This window comes from Gambusia affinis, linkage group LG15 (genome assembly GCF_019740435.1).
Source record: "Gambusia affinis linkage group LG15, SWU_Gaff_1.0, whole genome shotgun sequence".
Lineage (NCBI taxonomy): Eukaryota > Metazoa > Chordata > Actinopteri > Cyprinodontiformes > Poeciliidae > Gambusia > Gambusia affinis.
Genome location: NC_057882.1, coordinates 23,546,355 through 23,573,136, shown reverse-complemented (window position 1 = coordinate 23,573,136; position 26,782 = coordinate 23,546,355). Strand labels below are relative to the sequence as shown.

General features: G+C 35.5%; 1 protein-coding gene across 1 annotated transcript; it reads right to left on the bottom strand.

The window, feature by feature from the left end:
* Nucleotides 1-260: 260 nt before the first annotated feature.
* rad50 (RAD50 homolog, double strand break repair protein) lies at nucleotides 261-24,935 on the bottom strand. Its single transcript, XM_044140927.1, has 28 exons — nucleotides 24,852-24,935; nucleotides 23,610-23,743; nucleotides 23,359-23,442; nucleotides 22,836-22,987; nucleotides 22,557-22,742; nucleotides 22,246-22,450; nucleotides 21,985-22,113; nucleotides 20,978-21,143; nucleotides 20,280-20,338; nucleotides 19,932-20,066; nucleotides 19,522-19,728; nucleotides 18,979-19,161; nucleotides 18,601-18,758; nucleotides 18,334-18,509; nucleotides 17,063-17,300; nucleotides 15,432-15,621; nucleotides 14,270-14,396; nucleotides 13,515-13,708; nucleotides 12,960-13,070; nucleotides 12,546-12,638; nucleotides 12,235-12,348; nucleotides 11,070-11,197; nucleotides 10,814-10,915; nucleotides 10,392-10,514; nucleotides 2,775-2,860; nucleotides 2,521-2,663; nucleotides 1,396-1,529; nucleotides 261-876 (listed from the first exon to the last, which is right to left on the bottom strand). Exons 2-28 carry the CDS (start codon nucleotides 23,736-23,738, stop codon nucleotides 690-692), a joined length of 3,939 nt encoding a protein of 1,312 aa, XP_043996862.1. The 5' UTR covers nucleotides 23,739-23,743; nucleotides 24,852-24,935; the 3' UTR covers nucleotides 261-689.
* Nucleotides 24,936-26,782: the final 1,847 nt, after the last annotated feature.

The following is a 26,782-nucleotide window of genomic DNA, read 5'->3' as shown; positions in this document are numbered from 1 at the left end:
GACGTCTCGAGAAGGGGTCTCTGAAGTTGTCTGTGGTTGTTCAGCTGTGAGCTTGAAGTTGCTCTGACTGAGTGGTTGGTTTTATACACCCTTTGTCCACGCCTCTAGTTCTGTTTCTTCACTGCTAAAATGAGATGCCATCTGCAGTGATTACGAGATAAGTTGTGGTTTGACTATTTCTTTGAATTTGATGGCTTGTTAGCTGTAAAAGTGAAATATCTAAAATGAGTTTGTGTTAAAAAAAATCATTCCAGCTTTAGTAATTCTAAAGATTTAATACCAGAATGTCAAACTTTTGAAGATGAAACAAGGAAATTTAAACTACAATGTCTCAGATTTTGAATGCTTTCTACCTGAAAGCATTCGATCATTTAAAAATGATCATTTCTTAACAAAGGCATGCTAAATTTCTTTAATAGAACTCTGCAATTGGTGCATCATGAAAGACATGAAAGTCATTGATATATATGCATAACTTGTACTTTCAGTTTCTTACTTAGTGTTTTTTGACATTTATTCAAATAAATTGTTTTTTCAAGCTCTTGTTTATAGTATATACTTAACTATAAGAAAATTTAAACGGTTCACAGCAAAGAGAAGGTAAATAAAACAGTGTGAATTTTACCAACTACAATCAAAGAATGAATTAGTTACTGAGGACCTTTAAAGCCATGCAACACAGTCAGTTTTTAATGGAGGTAAGACGAGAGAGAGGAGATGCTGCACTTGTTGATTTCGGAGTTCTGGTCCTGGTTCTTGCGGATTCGGTAGAAGTTCTCGATATAGCTGGAGCGACCCAGGAGCTCCACAAAGTCTTCATCGTGGGTGATAATGAGCAGCTGGAAATTGCGTTGACGAGAACGACTCTTGATGATTCTAGAGAGCACAGCACAGAGACCATGCTTAAGTACAACATGCTGAATACTTGCAACTTTAAAAGCAATGCAATGTTGATAATCTCCAAATCTAAAGAAAGGAAAACAGTGATCAGTGACTGCTTTGTTGAAAGATGATTAATGTTGCACAACTCTTACTCTACAGTCTGGCACATTTCAATCTTAAAAAAGTGTCTGTAAAAAGTTTCACAATCATAAAAGGTTCACACTTTAAAAGAAAAGTGCACATGCACTCTTAGGATAGCACAGTATGTCAAATCTAAATCATTACAATATCAATGTGTGCGATTACTAAAGAGGATTTAATACTTGTTTTGTTACTGTTGTATTCAAAGAAATAGCAGTGAGTTTAAAAAGTGGCAACCTCAAAATTGTATGAGTTAATTTCAACCGATCCTGTTACTGCACACTGTTTGACAGTTATTCTGCAGCTCTAATCACATTAGATACAGCTTCAAGTATGGATTTAAAGTTTTACAAAAACATGAAAAGCACTAACTCTACAAGGGCATGTGCCAAGGACTCGATGTTCTCTCTGTCCAGGTTGGTGGTGGGCTCATCCAAGGCCAAGATCCCACAGTTCAGACAGAAAGTCTCTGCCAGGGCAAGACGGATGATCAGGGATGCCAACACCTGCACAGGAATAGCCATGATTAGGAAAAAGAGGAACTGATTATACAGAGCAGCTACACTGATACAACATAATGGTTCTGTTGCTCTGGTGTTGCTTATATGCTAGCTGATTACAAGACACAACTTTGTATACACTTAAGTTTAAATCATACAGTTTGGTACAGAATAGAAAAATAATTATAAATATTAAACAGTCTCAAGAAAACACACAAACTATATGAGTGTACTATGTGTTTCAAAGGTAAAGTCTTTGTACTAATAACTTAAAACTTTCAAATGGAGATTTTATATTTCTTTCCAACTTGACCTATAAAGTGTCCAAACAAATATTTTTAATTAACTGAAAGGCATATCTTTATGTTAAGAGAATGCTAGGTTTTAGGAAATGATAAGGAGTGTTTCAATTAATTTGACCCTAAATTTATGCCAAATAAGGGCAAGAAGGGAGTGAAGAAGAACTTCTCTCTAAATATCGAAGTGTTTATAATTACCACACACTTGGCAGGACATCAGCAGGTGACACAAAATTAAAAAGATGCCGACATTTGTATCTATACTTTAGCAAGATTTTTAAATTACTGCTCTTGTGATGATTATACACCATCAGGTGTTGCAGAGGGCAAGATTATAATCTTGCCCTCTGCAACACCTGCAGAGGGCAGGTGTTGCGAGTAATAAAAAATCTTTATTACTCGCTCCCTTTGATTTCATCATTATCAGCATTTCTTGTGGAGAACTTTAAAAATATTTTTATGGTCTCGTGCAACAAAAACATGTGTGCATCATCTCTCCTGTACCACAGAGGTGACAACATTTTGATGATGAATTTGTTGTCTGGTGGTTTTTACTTGTATGCAAATGCCTGTATTGTGATGCATCAGCATAAATACAAGGACTGCTACTGATTGACTGACAATGTTCTTGTGCACATTTTATACATGTATAACATTTAGTCATGCCAGGACAAATACAGAACTGGCAATGTCAGCACCTTCTGGCCAGCACTGCAGCGTCCTCTCATATCCAGAGCTGTGTCTCCTTTCACCATAACTACTCTGTAGTTGTAAACTCTCCTCTTGACTCCAGCTGATGAATTCTCATCCACATCCGACCTGATCTCCACATACTCAATATCTGAAGCAGATATGAGACACAAGACAAAAGACTTAATGGAGGAAAATATTGCAGAGGAACTACTTTGCATAAGTTCGAAAAAATCTATATATATTTATAAAAGAGAAGCACCTTGACCCCTGTAGGTGCTGCGCCACAGGTCTCTGATAATTTTATTGATCTCATCCATCTTCATACTGTGGAACCTCATGATGGTTCTGTGGAAAGCAGAAAGAAAACAACGTTAAAACTCAATATTAAAGGGGATGCTTTATTTGCACGCTGTCTTTGTTAGATTGAAAATACCAAAATAAGCTCAGTAAGACATACCAAGTGTATTGTCAATCAAATGTTCATGAAATAAAATCCTCTCAAGATGACAAGAATGCACCGTCATCAATTCCTAAATATTGGTTAAACAAGTTCTCTGCTGCAAATGTGACTTTCACATATCTTGGTTGCAAAATGAAAACTGCAGCAACGTTTTTTTTTCATTTAATACCGACATGTTAGATGATATATCTTTGTAAAAAAAGATATGCAAACAGAAGACTGGATGCTGCCTTCCTGGATACTGAGAAATATTTTGTCTATCATCTAGCTACTTGATGAAAAAGTCCAGTGTGGTTAAACAGACGAGAGTGATAACGAAACAAAACGCAGAGTTTCTTCCTATGACCATATATGGGGGAGTAGATGAACCATAGAGGAAAGTTGAAAGTATTGGAGGACACCTTATCCAACAATCTGACCTACTGCCTGATGTACGCAACTGCTTAGTCAACAGATGTAATTACTGACTTCCTTGTAGAAACAGCATATATCTTCCAAAAAAGGACTTTATGAATTCATCAGAAACTCAATAAAAGCTAATATAAGCAACTTAAGCTGGATTCATGTATTAAGATACTAGGAATGTTATTATTGTTGTTATGACAAAAGTAATAATACAATAAAAAAATAATACAAAAAATAATAAAATACTGTAAATTCATCAACAAAAATCAGTCACTGTGGAGATAGGCACCAGCAACCCTCCCGACCCCATTAGGGACAAGGGTGAACAGAAAATGGATGGATGGATGGAAATCAGTCATTGTTCTGAATAGTCATTGTACTTTGTTGAAGAAACAGGCCTCACATTTCTCTCTATAATGCCTTGATGTTGTTGAGATTTCATTATTCCCTGCACAGATTAAAGACACCATGTGCCAGATGCAGCAAAGCAACCCTTTAACAACCAATCCTCCTCGCTTCATTTTAACAGCCGTGAACATAAATCTGGTGTGGCTCGCCCAAAAGCTCCAGTTGTGTCTCAACTGTCCAATGGATTTTGACTCATCAATATGCATTGTAGTTAATTCCAGTTTCGCTTTTTCATCCTTGGTCGTTTCACTTGTAGTCCACTTTGACTTAAAAGACAACATATGGTGTGATCTGTACCTCAAATGTGGAGTTCACCTTTAATGTCTTTGTAATGTTGATCAGGGCTCTTTATCTTTCTTCTTAATTTGCCATCAATTTTCTTTTAGACCTCTCTAGACCTTGGCTACTGTCCACTGAACTCTAAACTTCTCAATAATATGTCCAGCTTTAGCCACAAAAGCATCAATGTGCTTGGAGATTGTCTAATAGCCTTTACCTTTAACATTACTGTCTGATTTTCTTTCAAACATCCTGAGAAAGTTGTTCTTCACTTTCTATGGTTCATGTTCAGTATGGTACACATCATGTCATCAAACTGCACAATGACAACTTGTCACCCTGTAAGTAGGCCGACTCCCTGATTACAAGCTTGAAGACATTAGTAATGTTAATAAGAAATCTCAGTTCTTTAACATATAACAATAGTCAAATAATTTTCAATATCATGATGTTTGTCTGGCCGTTTCATTAGATGAAAATGAATGATTAAATTGGGTTTAATCATCAGTTAAACCCAATTTTAAAAGTCTGATTTTTGTTTTGTAAATTTTCAGTAAATTTTTCATTACTACTCCTTTTGTCAGTTGTTTCAGTGACCAATGTGGGTCATTAGCAGCAAAATTTTGTCCACATGTATTAGTCAGTCACACTGGTATGAGAGTGGCTAAAGCCTTAGAAAACGCATTAGACCTGCTGATGTGAACTAGGTCACAATACTGACGTAGTGCAGTACCAATGCAAATGATTTAGCAGAATAGGAAAGGATGTGGTGTGCTCAAGTTCAGCCATTACTTAAACTAATACAACACTAAAAATAAATCAAAGTAAAATATTACTTTGTGAACTGGACATTTATACTGTGCATCCACATATTAAAAAACTAATAAAGTTCATTAAACTAAGTTTGCAGAGATTATAACGTTGCAAACTTAGTGGTATAAAAACACAGATATGATATAAAGTTTAAAGGATATCTTCATGTCAAAATTATAAAACTGTCTAACAAAACAAATCTAAAAATATAGCAAACATTTTAGCATCCTGAACAAATCACAATATAAGTTTAAAGTAGTTCAACCTCCAACTGGAAAAGATGATTTAAAAATTTAGAATCTTACCAACTAATTTTCATAAGAAGATCACGGCATCTTCCGAGATTCAGAAAAATGCTTAAATTTGCCCCAGATTGTAAAATCGTTTCTGGTGGCTCATTCTGTGACCCAATTACCTCTTTATTTAGTTTCACTTTCCTAGGTAGTACTCAATATGCTCTACGCAGGACTATGCAAAAGTAGCAAAGGGTGTGTATTACCAAAACACATCTGTGTCAAACAGTAGAGGTTTCTGATATAGAAGATATAATTGCTATTTATTAAGACACTATTATTAACTGCTCTTTAAGTCTTTTGAAATCTAGAACCCCTTAATTATGGTATTTATTTAAAAAGCTGTACATAAAAACATAAGTTCTTATTGTGAACTTAGAAATTTCAAATGTATTAAATGCATATTTACAAGTGTAAATATTCTATAAAAAAATTTATTGTTAAAAAACTATAAAAAATCTGAATCACTGCAGTAAGTACTTGATTTATGTCAGTTTTGTTTTTGCAATATAAGAGTTATTAGTCATATTTGTACATATTTATATTTACATATTTATACCAATGATTTTGTGGGCATATTTTTAACCATGTCTAATAGTGGAAGCTTTTAAAAACTATATGAATAATTTCTAGTTGTCCATTTATAAAGTTTCATTCACACTGCTGCCACCATTTGTTAAATAAGGTAAATGACCGATTTACACTATCATAAATATCTCGACTAGAAACAGAATGCTTTGTATTCATACAGAAACTGTGACGTGAATGTATGGGCTGCAGAAAAAGGCTTTTTATGCTTGCTTTGCATTTTGATTAAACTGCACGATGATGCTCATAATCCACCCACATGCATGGGCTCATTTCTCAGATGTTATCAGAGTCTGAGTGCAAACCTTCTCACATGTGCTTCCTTACCAAAATTTACAAATTTGAGAAAACCCTCATTCTTAGGAACACAATCTTACTAAGACTGATGACAAAGAGTGGTAGAAAGCTACAAGAAGCACTTCACTGAAGTCAGATAAGGGGGAAACAAAGGGTGTATAATGCCCAACTTTTTTCCTCAACTACTAAATGCATTTTGTATCTATCTTTTAAATATAAAACAAGTAGGCCTGTCACGATAACAAATTTTGCTGAACGATTGTCTCAAAAATTATTGCGATAACGATAATACTATTTGAAGACCTTTTTACACTGATTTAGTTGAAATGACGTAATAATGCATGCGATTTCCTGCCGAAGATAGATACACTTTATTTTCAAAAGAACACTTAACACTGGAGCTGATAAACAAAACAATGGAAAACAAAAATAAAATGGATTCTCAGTCTCCATTAATAAAAAATGTACTTGAATAAAAACTAAACAACATAAAGACAAAGTGTAAATAAATACCTGTTTTAACATGAATGACATTTTAATATTAAAAAAGATCATTTCCAACACAATATGCAATTGACATTCAAACTGATGACTAAAAACCAATGTCAATAACACAAAATGCGTCACGGTTTCCCCCAGAAAACGTATTAAGTGCGATGGTCGGGGAGCTATGTGGTTCACCAGTGGGCGATCGTGTTTGTTGTATTAAAAAATGTTCCATTGACATCAAAGGAATAATTATCAAAGGGATAGAACATAAATTGGCTTGTTATGCAGATGATATATTGATTTATATGGAACAACCCACCCACTCCCTCCCAGCCTTGCTGCAATTATTCGAACAATTTGGTCGACTATCAGGATACAAAATTAATATTAACAAAACTCAGTTACTGTCTTATAATTATACTCCAACTCAGGAAATCCAGAACAAGTACCCTTTAACCTGGCACACTGACCACTTCAAATATCTAGGCATTACTATACCAAAGGACCTTGGAAAACTATTTGAATATAATTATGTCCCCATACAAAAAAGAATTAAAGAAGATATCACAAGATGGAATCTTACTCCTTTTCTAAGTTTTAGCTCAAGAATTAACTCGATTAAGATGAACATACTGCCCAGATTGTTATATTTATTCCAAACTTTGCCAATTGAAATAAATCCAAAAGTTTTTCATGAATGGGACAAACTACTATCAAGATATATTTGGCAAGGTAAAAGACCTAGAATTGGATATAAGGTATTGCAACTGGAAAAGAAAATGGGAGGTTGGGGTTTGCCTTCCCTTAGAGATTATTATTTAGCAGCACAAGCAAGAACATTGATATACTGTTGCGACCCAACATATAATGCTCAATGGAAAACTATTGAAACAAAGGCGACACCCATTCCTGTGCAGGCAATTCTAGCTGATGCAAATCTACAGGGTTTCATAAATAATATAGATAACCAATGGATGAAAACAACCCTTAGAGCATGGAAAACTATTGTTAAAGAAAATGCACTTGAGAACGACTTGACAATCATAAAATGGATCGCATATGATTCAGACTTCACACCAAACAAACTGGATGCCAGATTTAAGGAATGGACAGCCAAGGGAATCACTGCTTTGTGCACAATAATGAACAACAACATCTTAAATGATTTCGAAACATTCAAAAGAAAATATTCTTTGGACAAACAGGACTTTTATCGATATTTGCAAATAAGGAATTTTGTTAACTTAAAAATTAAACCAATCACTGACAAGAAGATGAACTTAATGGAAATTTTTATTAATGCCTATAAATCAAAAATTAAAGGGAAAATTATCTCGCTTATTTATAAAAACCTTATAGACCTAAAAAACAATTCAACCCTACATATCAAAACAAGATGGGAGAGAGAGGGCAATTTGACAATAACAGAGGAGGAATGGACAATAATATGGAGATATCAATGGACATATAATAAATCACTACAATGGCAAGAATTTGGATGGAAAAATTTGGTAAGATTCTTTATCACACCTGCTCAGAAATGTCACTATGATGGAAATCCTCCTGCATGTTGGAGAAAATGTAGAAATCAAAATGCAAACCATTATCATGTCTTCTGGGACTGCCCAATTATAAAACATTACTGGAAAGAGATAAAAAGTGCTCTACAAGACATTTTTAAGCAAAACATTCCTTTGGAGTTCAAGCTTATGTATTTAGGTATAATTCCTCAAGACGCCATAAAAAGAAACAAATATCTGATGACTATTTTATTAACAGCAAGTAAGAAAAACATTACAAGAAAATGGTTATCACATGACAAACCAACATTAGACGACTGGATTAACATAACATTCAACATCTATGAAATGGAAAAAATAACAGCCTCTCTCAATCACAGGACTGAACAATTTGATCAGTGTTGGAAGATTTGGGTAGACTATGTAAGACCTAAAAGACCTGATTTCATTTTTAAAGACCAAACTTGTTAAACTTCCTCAGCAATCCACTCTCCTAGAATAGCCACGCTTTATAATTATTTTATATTATAATGTTTTGTTACTTTTTTTTTTCTTTCTTCTTCCTTAGTTTTTTTTTTCTTTCACACTTTTTTTTTTTCTTTATAATCACTTTAAAATCTTTCTCAGAGAAGTGTAGTTACATTTTTGATTTGACTGTTATAAGGCAATGGTCTATATGTTAATCTTATTTCAAATGTTGAAGTTAGTTTGGTGATGCCTATTGTCATGTAAATGATACTTTCTCCAGAATCAATAAAGATATAATTAAAAAAATAAAAAATAAAAAAATAAAAAATGTTCCATTGACAGGAAATGTAAAAATATTACTTGGTAATTATGTTTCTGGAAGACATTATTAACAACGCATAAACACACAACTATTGAATTAAAAACAATAAACAAAAAAAATAGTATTAAAATAAATCTAAATTTTTTTGCACATCTGTTAAATATAAACACTATGTAATGCTGGTCTCATTTAGAGCTGACTAAAGGCATAAATGAAATAAGCATCTGTTGAAGACCACCCAAACCTTCAAGGACCCCATAAATGCCAACATTTTAACACGACCACAGATATAGAATTTTAACTATTTATTCAGAATGCTATTAAATTGGATTTTAAAATATTTTAAATTGTTTAACATTTAAATTTAAGACACAGCAACTCTGCCTGACTGGAAGTAGTGAGCGCTTTTGTTATGCACTGAAAAAATAAAAAATAAAAAAATAAAACCAGCATGCTGCGTGATTTCAAGGCGAGCACGACAGCTCCGTCATGGGCTGAACCACCGGCCCAATAACGCACCGGCTAACTGGGGCAGCACGTGTGAGATGCAAATGCAAACGCCACACATAATTCTTTGCTCACAAAGCTATGTGGCCAGTGGTGGTTTCTGACATGTGTGACCTGGGGAGCTGTCCAGGGTGGCACCACAGGATCTGAATGTCAACAATCTTGAAACTGATATCGATTGACATGTCCATGTTCCCCACATCAAATGTGCTGACAGGGGGGGAAGCAGGGGAGCCTGTAGAGTGGTTCGCCCAGGGCGCCAAACTGGCTAGGACCGCCTCTGGCTGTGGCTTTTAAACTTGACTCATACCTTGATGCAGTTCTACAAAGAAAAATGATTCCTCCTGGTAGTTAATATAAATCCCTTTACAGATGAAGCTTTTCTACCAGAACGCCTTCCAAATCGTCCGGATTGAGTGAGAGGCAGCCGCGGCAGCACGCTAGGTGGCCAACATGCAGAAGAGCCAGCTGTGTGATTGATGCACTGCCAGCATCATATCCTGTTCGATACACTTATAAACTCATCTTTCAGGAATGATTCTGCAGCATTACCGGTGAAATACTGCGTGCAGAGATGTGGTGTATTAAAAAATTACTAGAGAAAAAATATTAGAATTCTGACCTTCTGATAGCATACTAAATTCTGCACTAACGTTTGTGAAGGCCTTCTCTTTAGTATGGTGATTATGTAATTTTTGGATTTTTAAGATAATATCTATTACTTGACTTTTAAGTTAAGCAAATCCCAGGGCCAAGAACATGTGCCACCTAAACCCAATGCTATTACTTTTGTTTGAGGATATTTGTGTGATCAGTGATACTAATACAGAGACAACCACTACCTTCGACGTGGCATCTATTTTGAACAACATTTTAGACATGTAAAATTCCAAAGTGCAAGTAGTTTCAGTATTCCTCACGCCTGATTAACATTTAACTGCAGTCACTGGTGGTTAAAAGAGTAAGGTTTTGATAAATGCCATTGGTGAAAAAAAAATTCAGTGATTCAAAGAAATCAATTACTTACTGATCAAGGGCTTTGTAGTAGAGATCAAGGTCTTTAATGACCAACTCTGTGGTCCTCATGGTGATCATCTTGTTTTTGTAGCGCTCTTCAGCTTTGTCATACTGATCCTCTCTCAACTCTTTTCTGTAAAAATTTAATTAAGAAATTTTTTTTTTAAAGTTTCAAAAAAATACTCGTTTTGAAATAATTTAAAGAGTGATCTTTCTCTTCTTACAAATAACTATTTTACCACTTAATGACTACTTGTCTTGGAGCTATATAATGTTTTAATTCCAGAAAAAAACAAGATGCAGTGCTACTCTACATTGAGTGAAGAATATCCAAGCTACTAAGCAGCTTTCATTTGGGTTCCACAGATGCAAACAGTGGTATGATGATAAACACTTAGGCTTCAGCTCCGTTGACATTTATGTCTGTTCTACCTGTAATGCAGAATCTCTTCTTCAAAGCCTTTCTGCCGACCCAGTGCGATGCTCCGGTTCTTCTTCAACTCTTCTAACTTGCGTTCTGCATCACGACGTTCTCTAAAACAAAGCACAGAAAATAAAATAGAGAGGCTTGAAACGCTAAAAACTTTCCACTCCTGGGAGAGTGAAGAGGCTATTAGTCTTGGCCTATCTTGAAGTGCTACTGTATTTGATTTTCAACAGACTAATACAAATTGGGAAGTGCTCTTACTGGCGCAGCTGCAACACCTGCATGTTGCCCATGTCTTTCATAAGAGTTTCTCGTTTAGCTACAACCTCCTTCAGTTCCTCAACTCGCTTCCTTAATGTCAGATTGTCCTGTAACCAGCGCTCCTGGACCTGAAGAAATAACAAATATGCAAGAAACAAATACATAATAACAACACTGTTAAAGAAAACTGTTCAAAGCAGAATGTTGAGGGCTCAATTCTGGTCTCCAGATTATTTGTCAATTACATATTTAAGCCAATTTTTTTAATAGTTTTTGGAACTATGGTAAGAAAAAACTTGTTTAAAGATTTCAAAATTCCAATTCTGGTGGAAGTCTTGTTCTATTGCAGCCTGAACGGATTACAGGTAACACTTTATTTGAACGGGTGTGCATAAGACTAACATGAGGATTTTTAATCCAACAACAAGCTGCATTAAAGGTCCATTAAAAGTATTTACCTAATGACACTTCATTACAATAGTCAAACATTCCTGAAGACTCCTTCATGTTTGTAACAGGTGTTATGTCTTGTTTACGACAGTGTCATGTCAGTCTTGTGCACACCCCTTCAAGTAAAGTGTTACCCATACATTAAAATATCAAAAACACTTTTATGGCTTATTACATCTTCTGGTTCAATAAAGACACCAAAACCTAGAATGCCTATAGATCCCAAAACTTCATAAAGTCTCCACACCAGCTCAAGAATAGAGCACACAGAGTTTCAGAGAATAAGTTTCCATGGCCATGATGTATCACATGCAGTTTCACTGGAAACTATAGCAGTGGAGATATGTTCTGTCGATTGATGAATCACGCCTCACTCTCTGGTAATCCACTGAACGAGGGTGGACTAGGCAATTCCCAGAAGAATAGAACTTCCCTGACAGTACTGTATCAAATATCAAAGTATGGTTGAGTTTGCTTCACTCATTAAAACCATTTACACAGTTGAGAGCAATTGTCAGACCAACCTGGTAAAGTTATGTACAATAATGTATTTTTCTCTGATTGGAAAAATACATGATTTTTGAGTTTCTGGCTGTCTCTTCCCCAGTCAGGGCTGATCAAACCTTTTGTTAACCTCCAACTTCTGTTCTTCTTTAACACTGCCATACCTCGATAATAATATTAAAAATAAAAATAATGAGCCAAAAGTCTGTACCTTTTGGGTATCTATGTCCTGACGGATGTTTCCCATCTCCTTATTAATTTTTTCTTTCTGCTTCTCAGCCTCATGGAGCTGAGTGTTGGTTTCTTGAAGCTCAGATTCCTTTTGCTGCAGAATGAATAAACAGTTGTTTGATGCAGTTGAAATTAAAAAAGAAAAATGGTCGGCAAGGTTTTTCATGTGTTAAAATAAAGAAATAATTGCAATTACTTTTAAGGGAAAAGTAGTGAGTGATTACTGTGCTTTCAAAAAATTAAAGCTAAAACATGTAAATGAATATTAACCAAAAACAGTGAACAGATTACCTCTTTATATTCCTCTCTTCCGTCATCCACATATTTTTTAATATCTCGTTCCAAACTGGAGACAGACTTTACCCTCTCTTTTATGCCATTGATCTGTAAAAAACAGTGATTACATTGTAAAATGCACAATACTTATAATGAAAACAATGCTGAAAATATAGATGCATTTTTGTGTTAAAGATATTTAACTTGAGTATGCACAAGAGGTTAGAAGTAAAGTTTATTTTTTGCTATATAGTACATCACCATGTCTTAAGGGAAAGCAAAAAATCACTGACAGGTGACAAAACAGCATTATTAAAAGCTGAGAAGGATGACAGAGAAAGCAGTTTAGAATCTGCTTTGTACATCACATTAGAGACAAACACCAATAGTTTGGAGATGACTGAGATGAGAATATGAGTAAGCATCAACCTTCTCTTGGCCTTCTTCCTGTTTCTTTCTTTTATGCTCCATTAACTCTTGCTTCTCTTGTTGCAGCTTTTCCAAAGCAGCAGACAGAGGTGACACTTGTTCCTTTGCTTCCTGTATGAAAAAATTGTTGTCAAATATTACTGGAAAATCAATTCTTAATATGCAAATATACCTAAATTGTATTGTCACAAGAACAATATATCTGTTCTTTAGAAAACAACATTTAAGCAGATCTTATTCTTTTTATTAAGCCAGTATTTCTGTATGAAATATGTTTCTACTAAAGAAATGGTCTGATGTAATTTTCTAACCTAAAATGTGATGTTTTCATAAGATAAGTGAAAAATAATCATAATGAAAAGAAATAAACCTTAAAAACATTAGACTGTGTGTATTATTCTATTTAATAAGCTTGCCTTATGGAAATGAGTTACTGAAAAGTAACTTTTCAATAATATTCAGATTTGTTGAATTGGTCTGTATGCAGAAAATGATGTGTTATCAAATTTGTGAAAAGTACATGAGAATAAAAAACATGAATATTATAATAACTACCCTAATGTCTCTGGTTAAGGCCTGAATTTCTGCAGTAAAGTCAATACATTGCTCCTCCAGCTGCTGCTGTTTCTGCATGTCGCTGCTCAGCTGCAGCTTCTCTGCTCTTGTTTCATTTACGGCACTTTTCAGGATCTGAATCTGGTCCTGTTGGTCTTGGATCAGCTTACGTTTCAGCTCCATTTTGCTAGAGGCTGGAAAGAGACAGTGTCAGAGACAAAGTACAGAAAAACTATTTTATGACAAAATCTGCTAATGATAAAGAGTTGAAACAAAAGTAGATCAACTTTGACTCTAAGGCATGATGCTAATGTGCAAAAAAGATTAATCAAGTTCTGCTTTAGAGTATTGTTTAAAAAAATAAATAGATTTAATAGGTATCTGCATGAGTGTACATTTCTAAGAGGATTGTTTTAACACATTTGTAAGCTAAATATCTTTTTTAAGATACTAGAAAAACTATTATCAATTTGTTTTCTTTTTAAACATTATTGTTAGAATCTGACAAAATGTTTTTCTTTTTATTAAATTAAGCAAAAAAATATTGTTTTGTTTTTACACTGTATTACACAATACTCTGTATAAACAAGTATGACTTGATTAAAACTGTGTGCTGTAATGTTGCTTGCAGGCTTGCATGGGGTCAAGCTTTTAAATAGTAGTTGAAGTCAAGGCAATTAAGCAAGTATTAAAAGCAAAAATAAAACATTAAAACTGCAATGCACTGTGGGAATTTGTGAATGAGGAAAACATACTGGTGTCCAGCTTGTGCTGGGTTTCTTGTTTCTCCTGACTAACTTGCTGAATGGTTCTAGTCAGGTCTACTCCCTGGAGTTTAGCCGCCTGCTGAGCAATTTTTCTGTCCAGCTCTTTGAGGTCCATCTGCAAATTTACAAATATATCAATTGGCACACATGACATGAAGGTCTGCATTTAAAATTGACAGCTCATATTTTAAACAAACACAGCTTGGGAAAATCATTGTAACAGTCAACAGTAACACACAAAAAATATAAATTCATTCTGAGCACTGAGAGGTTGAGTGAATGACACTCCTTTTCTTGTTGAGTGACAAATTCTGCTTGGAAAACCTGCTCTGTCTTTCGTATAATGGAAATGCAGTCAAACGTAGAACCAGTTTTGTTTCAACTACATCAGCATCAGGTCCAGTCCATGAAAACTGGTTCAACAACGGCACCACTTTGTTGTTTTCATTAAGGAGTAGTGGTTTGGTTGTGGAAACCAACGCTAAAAACTAAAACTTTTTTAGTTCTTGCTGCTCTATTTCTAGGGCTGAAACGATTAATCTAACTAATCATAATGAAGATTTATTAAAATAAATAATTGTCAACTAATTTATTAATCGGATAATTGTTAAATGGATATGCAAATTCAAAAAAATGCTACGCGCAAGAATTATGTACAAAAAATATATACATTTTGCATTTAAGATAAAAAACCTTTGTCTATAAATATGTTCTACTCAGGATTCATTGAGTGGCATAGTTTTAGCTTCACCCCGTTTAAATTCTGTAAAAAAAATATCCTATTAAGCACCTTTCGCTATCCAAATATTAACTTGGTTATTAAAATGCTTTTCTTATTTTAAAAAGACACAAAAAGCAAGATTCAAATTAAATGTTTAACATTATGAAGAGGATATGTGGTGACTTGTGGATGGGAAAATAAACCGGATCTAAGAAGAGGTGCCTTCAGTTACAGGCACCTCAAATTAATCTTGGTTGATTCTCAGAAGGATCAGATCTGCCCTTGTAGCAAAAGACTTTCAAGTAATGCAGGCGAAAGGCTCGAATGTTTATACTAATTGTTGAGGAGATTAGCTGGGTGTCCGTCAGAAATGTGCATGAACCAGAGAAAAGGTAAAGTGATGAGAAGATGCAGAAGGAACAGTGGTACCAAGTATCTGTCCATCAGAGAGATGTCTTGCAGACAGGCCTTGGCTGTTTCCTCCTCAGACATTAAGGTACCAAGCAGCGTCTCCTGTTCTTCTACTTCTGCCTTGAGCCTCTCAATTTCTCTGTTCACAGTCTGAAGTCGGTTTCTCAGCTCAGGCAACTCCTTTTCCTGAGACTGAACAATGGCCTGTCTGCAAAAAATAAATAAATTAGTTTAAAAAGAAGTATGTAGTATTTTTTTTCAAACTTTAAATTTAATGTCTTCAAAAATACAGCTGAGTATCAGGTAAGTAGCAGTTGTGTGGATTAAAATGTCTCGATAATGACAGAATAATGGGCAGACTGGTTGGAGACGACAGAAAGGCAAAGAGAGCTCAAATAATCACTCTTCACAACCAAGGGGTGAGAAAGTAAGGTAAGGGTATTGTAGTTACATAGCACATTTTCAGCAGCAAGGCAGTTCAAAGTGATTACAGCACCATCTTTGAAGGCACAATACATCAAATCTTGAAGCAAAAAATCTGCAATAGAAGAAAACTACACCAGATGCCACTTTTATCGGCTAAGAACAGGGCTGCAGACATGATTCTCACAAATTTAATATAACAATATGGAAAATAACAGAGCAGAAAAATGTTGACTGATCCAGTGGGTCTTAGTTTCATCCATAAAACATTGGGATATTTTTTCTTTCCACCAGGAAACATCAATCAAACCAAACAGGATAAATCAGTCCTACTGCAGACGAGGCCCATCTCTTTATACCTCAAATCATCTCAACTTGGTATATTGAACATCACAGAGAGTTCACTGTATTTTAATGGTCTCCACTTTCACTTGTTTTCAATCCAGCTGTGCAGCTTTGGAAAGATGTAAAACATTAGCATCATAGATGATCATCTGACCAATATGCAACAAAATATCTGAAAAAAGTTTTTAAAAATTTGTTGAATCAATGAACCACAAGGAGTTAACACAGCAGTGATCCCAGCCAGTTTTAGCAAGATCTACCTCATCAAGAGTTCAGTAAGTGTTTGCATTTTTTACTTTTTTCAGTAGCCAGAAAATTCAAACACAACAAAAAAATTTAAACAAAAAACAAAACTGCTGGGTCACTGCATACGAACACAATTCAATTAGTCTTATGAGGTAAAACTTACATCAGATGAGAATTTAGCTCCATCTAGTGGAACTGGCTGGAACTTTACTCACTGTGCTGGCCAATCTACTTTGTTTTATTTAAACTTAAATTAGTTTGAAGACTGGTTTCAACTATAATACCTTCCTGTGAAAAATAGTCACAGAAAACTATGAGCTTATGGACAGAGATTATTATTTTCATTTCACTACATTGATGAAACTGATGAATATGCAGATATTTCATTTTAAATGAGAGTCTCATTTTATGTGTTCCTTACTATTCTATAATTTTACAGACCAACCAAAACAGAAAGGTGAAAGCAGGACTAAAACTCTGTAGCTGCATAAATAATGCTACTTTTAAGAAAAATATTCATCTCTGCATCTGCAAGTAAAAAGAATATGAATTCATTCATTTCTTTGAAGCAATAAAAAAATTACAGCTTTACTGCTTCATTTACGTTTTTTAACTAAGCAGTTAAATCAGCATACCTCACAGGTTTGAGTGCCATCATTTCATCCCTCTTCCTCTCCTTCCTCTTCAGGTCCTGCTCGGTGTTCTTCAGTTTGTCAGGCACCAGGCGTAGCTTGGACTGCATGTCATTGATAACTTCCTGCAGGTCAGATTCTGAAGGAAAGGTCCGCTGGCACACAGGGCAGCAGGGCTCCCTCTCCTCTGTCAGCTGGCTGATGAACTGAGTGTACACTGCTGTGGCTCCTGCTAGCATGGCTTCATCAGGACAGGTGGAAAAAGAGAAAACATAACATATTTTATTCCACAGTGCCAAAATAAATGGGGCACAGCATTCATTAGATTTATCATAAGTCCAGGAAACTTTTTTATAAACCCATTCCAAGTTGCAATTAATAATAAGTTAAGAAATTGCAATTAATAAATGTACATTCATGGCCAATAAGGTTTAAGACTGACTCAAGACAGACAACTTGCATTTTACAAAGCTGACTGCTTTGGCATTTATGGTTGTTTTTTTACAGAGCATAGATCACTCTGAGAAAAGAAATATTGTAAAAAATTCCTTTTTTAAGGACGAATACAGCTTTTGGGGCAAAAGCTTCCTGAGTTTCCTTTGGGGTCAAAGAAACTGCCCAAAACTTCTTTTGGACTGATACCATGAGTGGAGAGTTAACGTGTTGGGCATGTATATCAATCAATCAATCAATCAAATTTTATTTGTATAGCACATTTCAAAGTGCTTTACATCAAATCAAACACAAAAACATAATGCAACATAGGATCAACAATAAAAACACAACATCAAGTCAGATTCCGTCAATAAATTTGCAATTGATTACATTTCAAATACAATCCTAAACAGGTGGGTTATAGAATAAGAGGGAAGTGGTGACTTTTAAAAAAGGTGTTGCTCATAATGCCCAAGAAAGCCTAGCAAGAGCCAGGACAATAATCTCCTGAAGGGAATTCAATGTTGGGACTTGGCTGCCGCCACAGCAGTTTGTTAGGAAATTAGAAGGCAAATGAGATACACAGGTCGGGGGAAACTTATAAATACTGGCCTGATTTGGGGAATGGCTGCAAAGAAGATAAACTGAAAGTCTGCAGAAAGTACCCCTACTTGACTGCAGAGGATTGAGAGAAAGACATGTACAACAACTACATAAAGATCAAAACATTGACATTTGAGCCATTGCCTGGAAACTATTTCCATTTAAATGAGCCACCATCTCTACAATAAATAAACTGTTTTGTGTAGATGTGTAAATTTCAGCTCCTGTCCAGTTACCTCGTTGTTTGGATACTTTCTCCAGATCTTCCTGCAGTCTGCCCAAATCCTGCTCCAGATCCTGACTGCCACATGCGCTGAAGAGCTTCTCTTCATCGCTGCTTAGTTGTTGTTCCTTCTTCCGCAACTCAGCAGCAATATGGCTTTTGTTCTGCTCACTTGATGCTAAGTCCTTACTGAGATTCATTAGAATAGAAACAGACATATAGGTTTCAAAACTCTTTAACTCAAATAGGTTTTTCGTTTAATAAAATAAATCCCACTCACTTTAATTTGGCAAGTTTGTCCCTTGTGCTATTGATTTCCTTGGACTTGGAATAGATCCAATCTTCCAGTTCTCTTTTGTTGGGAAAATGACCCAGGAGGGACATGAGATCCTCGCCGTGACGAGCCTTGGTTTTCCGTACCTGCTCCTCTTTCTCTGTCTGGAAAGGTGAAGAGGAAGCATGAGTAGATAACAATCAGAAGAACAAAAGATAACAGCAACAACATTTGAAAAAAAAGAAAGACCAAGAAGAATGTAGATAAAATAGAAGATTAAAAATTGTTTGATTTGAACAGCTTACAATGATTTAATTAAGCAGCAAGAACAGAAAAAGAAACGAAAGGACTGAAACTATATTGCAATGTGTAATAATTTCATACTTTATCTTTCTTCAACATGTCCATCTGCGTGCGTGCAGTTGTGTGCGTGTTAAGAATTTGCATCTCTTGATCGAGCCGTCTCTGCGCCCGGTCAAGCTCAGTCTTTTCTCTCTGGAGTTCCTCAATCTCAGTCTTCAGCTCTTCGACATTGGAGCTCTGAACGGCACGTTCCAGCTCACGCTCCTGATGGGGAAAACCAACACAGAATGAAGCTGAAAGGTGTGTGACTGAAACATGCCAAAAGATAAAAGTAGACACTTCATGTTACAGAAATATTTTTATTCATATGACAACTTAATCATTATATTTGATAGTTCATGCAAAACCTTTACATATACCCAAATAAAAAACTGGGAAATGGTATGAAAAAACAAACTGTAACCAATGAGAATAATATGACAGCAGTTATAAAAATCTAAACCTGCTGATTATTTTTTCATATAATACAACAAGGCAAAAGTTGCAGTGCAGTCACCTATCATAAAAGATAAAAAATTACTTAAGATGTGTGTCATCAAAGTGTATAAATGTGAGGGATCTTACATTTTTGGCCAATTCATTTTCCAGCTCTTGCAGTCGATTGGATGACCCTTCGAGTTTCTGCAGATCCACCCTGATGTTCCTCAGTTCCTGCTGCTTCTTTCCCTGCATGTCCCTCTTCAGCTCTACGGTTCTCTCCAGGCCAGTCTTCTTATCCCTTATTTCATCGATAGACTGCTGCTTCTGTTGCTCCTTTTCCTGCAGATCTGCCTACAACACAATAAAAAGAACAATAAACAAAACTGTCAAAATTCTATTTATTTCAAGTGAAATTTAAATAAAGTTTGATAATTTACTTGTCAAACATTATTTAAAGTTACATTAATTAACAAAAAACACAGCAGGAAGCACAAAGGTCATTGGTCCAAAAAATTGGACAGGAGTGTTTCGGTTTCAGTCCAATTATTTCTTACTATAATCTGACAGAGTGTCTCTTTCTCCTGCTCCAGTCTTTGTGTGACGTGACGATGAAAGCTTTCAAGCTGCAGGGAGGTGAAGGGGGGGCGGTCGTAACCCTCCATCTCCAGATGGGATGACAAAGAGCGAACCTGTGAGATGCAGAGGATGAGAAAGAAACCAAAAAAAGCCGTTGTTTTCTTAGAACTTTTGTTTAATTACAATACCAGAACAAATAAAGATTATTAAAAGTTCCTAAGCCCTGTATAGTCATAAAACATTTTTTAACTCTCAGTGGAAATGCCAACTATCTTTCATCGTCAGCCAGTCAGTATAAGAGTGCATTTCTCCATTCTTCCTCTCACCAGAGTGTCACGGCTCTTGACGTTCTGAGTGTGGCGATCAGCTTCCAGCTGAAGACGACCTGAGATGAAAATAAGGAGCTTTCATCAGTTATTGCAAAGGTTTTACTTATGCTAAATCAAAGCAACAAACTCAATGCAGTTCCAAATGAAAATCATGTGGCTTATATGCCAGAGCAATTATCCTGCATGTTGGAGGAGAAACTCAGAATGAGACAAGGGTATTGGTCTTCAACACCTACAGCGTCTTCCAAAAGCATTCACAAACACTGAAATTATCAAAATGATCTTTTTTTCTTTATTTTACATCTTTTTTTCTTTATTTTACATTTTGTTCACAATGTTTAAAACTCCACAGTTTAGTTTAACTTTGATCAGTCAAAGTCTTCAACAATAGCAACCAAATACCTAACACATTTTTCTGCACAGTGGGACCTGACAAAACCATAAATACAACTTTAAACCAGATCTTTTTTGATGCAAGGCAACACTGCAGACAGCCATGTCACCATGCAGCCACAGAAAATCATTGTAAACAAAAGCTAATAAATAAAACAAAATGTGATTAATTGACTCTTCCATCTTCATAGAAAGCTTAAAAGCCAGAGCAGGCCTACAAGTAAAAAACATCAATCTATACCCCTAATCATCATTTTAAAATCAAGCACTTTAGGGATTGTTTTAATTTATATTTTTATTACCTTGCTCGACCAAGAGATCGGCCTTCACTCTGTTGAGTCTCTGACATTCCCGACCGGCTCTCTCCAGCTCTTTCTGGCAGTCTGTCAACCTGCGCTCCTTCTCCTTCACTGTCCTCTGGTGGTTCTGGTAAATGTCTTGTAGCTCCTCATCTGAACCCTGAAACACCTGCACCACCGATGGTTCACTGGTTTAAGGGGAATCTCTACATGATCAAGCATAGCTCAGCATATTTTTTCAGATAACAATGGTTTCAATAAATAAAAAAGCATAATTCTGATATATATATATAAATGCATGTATGTATATATGCGTGTGTGTGTGATATAGCTCCAACAGTTTGAAAAGTTAAAAAAAAAACATATAACGGAAAAAAACAAAATTTTTAGAAGTGTTGCAATTATTCCTTTGTAATACACAGCTATCAAAGAAGAAAAAATTATTTTGCATTTAAGGCAAGTGAGAAACTCAGGCTGTTCTATTTCTCCAATGTTTGTTCAGTAGAATGAACAATTAAATACAAAGAGATGCTTGCAGCCTAAAATGAAAAGCAAAACATACACTTCAAAGGTGAACAACACTTGCACAGTAAATGATCAGAAGTTTGTAAAGCTAAATGAATAAAGAAGAAAATAAAACTAATGAGTTCGCAGAAGATCACAGAACCTCAGCTGACTGAATGCAACGTTTAGATTACGTCACAATATCTTTGCTTTGGAATATTGTTGACACTTCCTAAAATTCCACGATCTCATATCATTATATTGTACTCCCTCAATATTTGTTTGCAAAACAAAATGAAATAGAGGAAAGATGGACAGCTTTAGTGATGCAGCATTTAATGGAACAAAAGCTCTCCTTGCATAGCCTGTAGTTAAATCTTATTTATGTTTAATGAAGTAAAAAATATTTTATGTTAAGATACACTTGTTGAATCTGCCGCCTGTATGAATTCACCACACCACATTTCATTTTAGTTATTATTAATATTTAAGTACTGTTGCTTTACCTGTTCCATAGTTTCCTCCAGCTCCTTGTTGTCCTCCTCCATCTGTTTCTTCCTGCTGTCCAAAGCCTTAATGTCATTGTCCAACTTCATTACCTTCCCCAGTTTCTGGTCGAACTCCATCAGTCGATTCTGATGATAATTAAGAAGACTCATTAACAGGGAAGAATACAGACCAATCCTCAACGTGGACTGGCCATTAACCCTCATTTATGCCGATTGCTACTTCTGTTAGTTTCAGTTTAAAATGCACAATTCACACACCTCAAGCGGCTCAATCTGGCTCTCCGTCTGTTGGACACTGTCTTTGGAGGCCATCAGCTGAGCCTCCTTGGTGGCAACAGTCTCTCTGATCTGCTGAGCCTTCTCCTTGTTTTGCTTCAGGTAGCGTAACTCCACTTGGCATTCTTTGACTGTGTGACTCTGTTTGAGGCGCAGCTGACGCATTGTCTCCAGTGCCTTAATATATCTACACAACGTAAATAGTAATGATTAAATATATGGTGTTATTGTGATGTGTTATGGAGATTGGAAGCTCGGCCATTCAATGAAACAGAAATATCTGCTGGACTCACTTGGTTGCAGCAAAGATGGAGTCAAATTTCTCTTTAAGTGCTTTGCCCTCACTAAGTGGCCAGTTGGAATCTTCTTGGTGACAGAAGATGACATGATTCAGCACCGGCTTGGATACTCCTAAAGCAGAAATCATCTCCCGATCCAGCTCACCACACTTAGAAGAAAGGCTTACTCTTTCACCATCTCTGGGAGAATTAAAACAGGAGACAAACATTCTCATTATAAACGTTTTCAAACACTAGGTGAAAGACTGCAATAGGTTATTGAAAGAGTCTTACTTTATTCTAGTAATGACCTGCTCTAAGCTTTTGAATGAATAATTCTTGGCTTTCTGTGTGCAGGACATGGAGCGCTGGATGGTGACTTTCTCTCCATTCACATCTGAGAACAAGAGTCGAATCTGAGCTCGTACATCCGTCTCATGGGCATCCTGCAACGGCACATGATCACTTTAGAAATACAAAAATAAATGAACAACAGACAACATCATCTGACAAGCCAGAACAGAATTAATTTATTACAAGAAATGTTATTCTGGGAAATCAAAAAATGTATCCTTCATCTTTTATTACTTTTTTCTTCAAAGATCTTAAATCTTAAAAGAACTTTAGGGAAAATTATAAAAAACAACATATTTGTCTTTAAAAATCATTTGAATCAAATCTGGCTTTTGAGAAATCTAAATTTAATTAGATTTGAGATAATGACTAATAAGGTCTTAAATGAGTAATTAATTATTGTACTTTACAGCTATATTTAAAGATTCTCTCTAACAAAATGATGAAATATCCATCGACAAACCTTTGGATCATGAACAAAAGCTCCTCCTTTAGATCCCGGGGGAAGTTCCCCCGATGTTGCATACTTGAGGCATTCAATAATAGTCTGAAAACACAAAAACATGTGGCTCATATTGTACAAAGAGATTACAAACTATTATAAAACATACCAAATGCATTTTGGAAACTTCTGCTTAGCTATCCTCTTCTGCGGAGCTTTAAAATAAACCATGGCCATGCTTAATAGTTAGGATTATCTTCATGTTTTCCTACCGTTTTCCCTGCTCCGTTGGGTCCCACCAGAACAGTCAAAGGAGTAAAAAAAGAAATGATTTGTTTGTCTTTATCCTCAATCCCAAAGCTCCTCACTCCGAGGATGCTCATTTTGTCTATCTTCGACATTTTTGCTTTATGAAAGAGAGAAAGAACAAAGGCATTTAAAGTATAAGGCAAATGCTTTAGAGATGAAAAAGTCTGCACCAAGGAAGGATCAGCTAAAAAACAAATAAATAAAACTTAATGTTAATAACTATTAATAGCTGTGGGTGTCTTTTGTTTGTTGACTTATTACAAAGGTTTAAAAAAATTACAAAGTTGAAATGCCCCAGTGAGGCTTTTTACTGCCAGTGGTGATTTTTAGTGTCTAACATGTCAATTATGACTTTTGTCACACATAACAGAAAAAAATGATAGATGTGGAGTAGTTCTGAATTACTTATAATTAAGGTATTGAAAGATTAGTCTTAATCATGCACCAAAACATACACCCCTACTATTTTGACTTTTAATGCATACATAGAAAAGACAAAATAATTTTAGAATATTTAATAGGGTAATTAAAAATGAGAGTCAATGAAAAGGAACTTGAACCATCCTTATCGCTGGGTAACTGATTGGTGCAACTAATAATATAAAGTACAGCAATATTGTATTGAATTCCATATATTTATTGTACACAATATCTGAAAAACATAAACAATAAAATATTCTTCACAAAACATCTATAGTAAAACAAATAGATACTTTCATGCATCTTTTCTTTTAATAATTTTATAATCAATTTCTAGACAAATAGAAGGGACTACTTCATGCTTTGTCACCAGATTTATCACGTCGTGAATTATGTAAAGTAATAAACACATAGCGGAAAGAGCCTTCGAAGTTAACGCACGTGTTCATTTTAGGCGTTAAAGCTTATATTTTACAATAAAATTACGAATTAATTATTACACAACTCTGCTTGACACAATTGCAGAAGGTTACGTTGTTTTCAACAAATTTTCGAGTAGACAGCTACCTTTAAAACCTTTTTGTTGACTTTGTTAGAGAATTTACAACAAGCTAAAAATGTTTACCTGTTAGCTAACAACGAAGTTTTGCGCCACTGCTACTTTGCGGTTTAAAAGCTAATGCAATGCATTTTAAAGTACTCAGCCGTCATACAGGTACACTGACAGTAATATGGTTAAAAGGAGCGCTCCCTAAACATATACATAAACAATTCAACCTTCATACCTTGGACAGTGGCTGCACTTATCACCAAACGGGAAACTACAGTTTTCGCGCTGTGAGGGAAAGTGACGTAAGGTTAGTTGCTCACTTCCGGTCGCAAAAATGACAACATAAACATAGAATGGCCATTCAAACACAGTTAGCGTTTCATTTTATTACAAAAGTAATCGGTTAGAACATTTAATTGTTATATATTTTCATAAATAAAAGCTGACTTTGAAAGTTAAATAAAAGTATAGCTTTAATTCAACTTGAATGTTATTAACTTGTTTTTCATTTAGTGTGTAGTCGTAATGCTGATAATATGTCCCCATGGCTTGCTCTTTTCCTTCTTTCTGAGGTTCTTCATTTCCTTCTTTCTTTCTTGGATGTTTGCAACTAAATTTGGACCTGAATCAAAATTTATTTCTGAATATGAAAATCACAAACATTGGACTTCATATCACATCGTTCAAGGCCTGTGTTAACAATGACTGCCATCCTTGCTGTTGAGCTACAGGGTGCCAGTGGAAATCAGACGACTACTGGGCAGAGAGAGAAGAGGAAGAGTGTGGAACAGAGATTAGGGACTTTGAGTGAAGCCGAGGAGCTGGTGGATGTGATGCAGAGAAGGAAAATGGATACACTTTGCTTTTATGAGAGCAGATTGAAGACAGCAATGCTTAAGCTTAGAATCAAGGTTTATAGTTTAGATGGAAAAATGGGATATGACAAGAGAGTATCGAAGAGAGATAAAGAAGTATGTCTAAGGAGGTTGAAATGGGTAGAAAAAAGTGTCAGGTGTAATGTGTGATAAAATATGAAATTAAAGGTATACAAGACAATGGAGGGACAGCAATGTTGCATGGTAGAGTGAACGGTAAAGAGAAAAAGTCAGGAGGCAACAACATATGTCGCAGAACCCAAATGTTTAATTTTCTTTTGAATATGATCAGGAATGAGTACATCAGGGAAACAGCTCATGTTAGTTGTTTTGGAGATGAAGTCACAGAACTTGAACAGAGACTGTTGGGACATATTCTGAGGAGAATGATTATATCAACAGAACAATACTAGGATTGGCCAAGGGTAAGACTGTAAAGGAGATTACTGAATGTGACAAAAGACGACATAAAGTTATGTTGTGTGAGTGTAGAATGAATATTGATGGCAAATTTTGGCTTTCTAAGGGAAACGCCGAAAAAGAAGAAAATCTGAAAGTGGACTGAATCTATTTGTCTTTCTAAATAAACTGAACTAAGCTGCAATCAATCAAGTGTCTTTTTGTGGAGTCCAGAACTAATCATAGACAATGCCATGTTAGCTAAACATTGGACTTGTCATCACATCTTTGACCACAAGATGGCCCTGTTTGGCCAAAAACGATATTGCTTTAAAAAACTATTATACTGAAGCTCCCTCTCCTTGTTGCTCAGCATGCCAGTGAATGACTGTTCTATAAATAGTACTTTTGACACACTCGGTCACGAGTGTATTTCACCTATAAAGAACCAAAATGATGGTGGCCTAATTTTTCTTAACAGGCATGTCAAAGGCTAAAATCTATTTTTTCATAGATAACAATAATACCATTCTCCAATATTCAGAGAACTTTTTTTATTCTGTCATTGATTCTGTAACTTTTCATCCAGTTGGGTGCAATCCGCAGATGTCATTCACTCTAGTTCCAAACACATTCTCAATCTCCTAAAGCATTCTGTATTGTGGTGTGTTTATCGATTGTTATAGCACAGATGCCACTGCTTTGCACACACAGACTAAGAATTGCTGCTGCTGACAACGTTATGATGATTCCAGTGTAAGCCAACCAAAAGTGAACAGGCTGAGCTGACAGTTGGTGTCTGACATGGAGCAATACCAAAATATTTATTTTAAGATAAAATGCAACCAACTCTGACGACCAGCTTCATGGGACAGGACAAAAAAGTGCTACC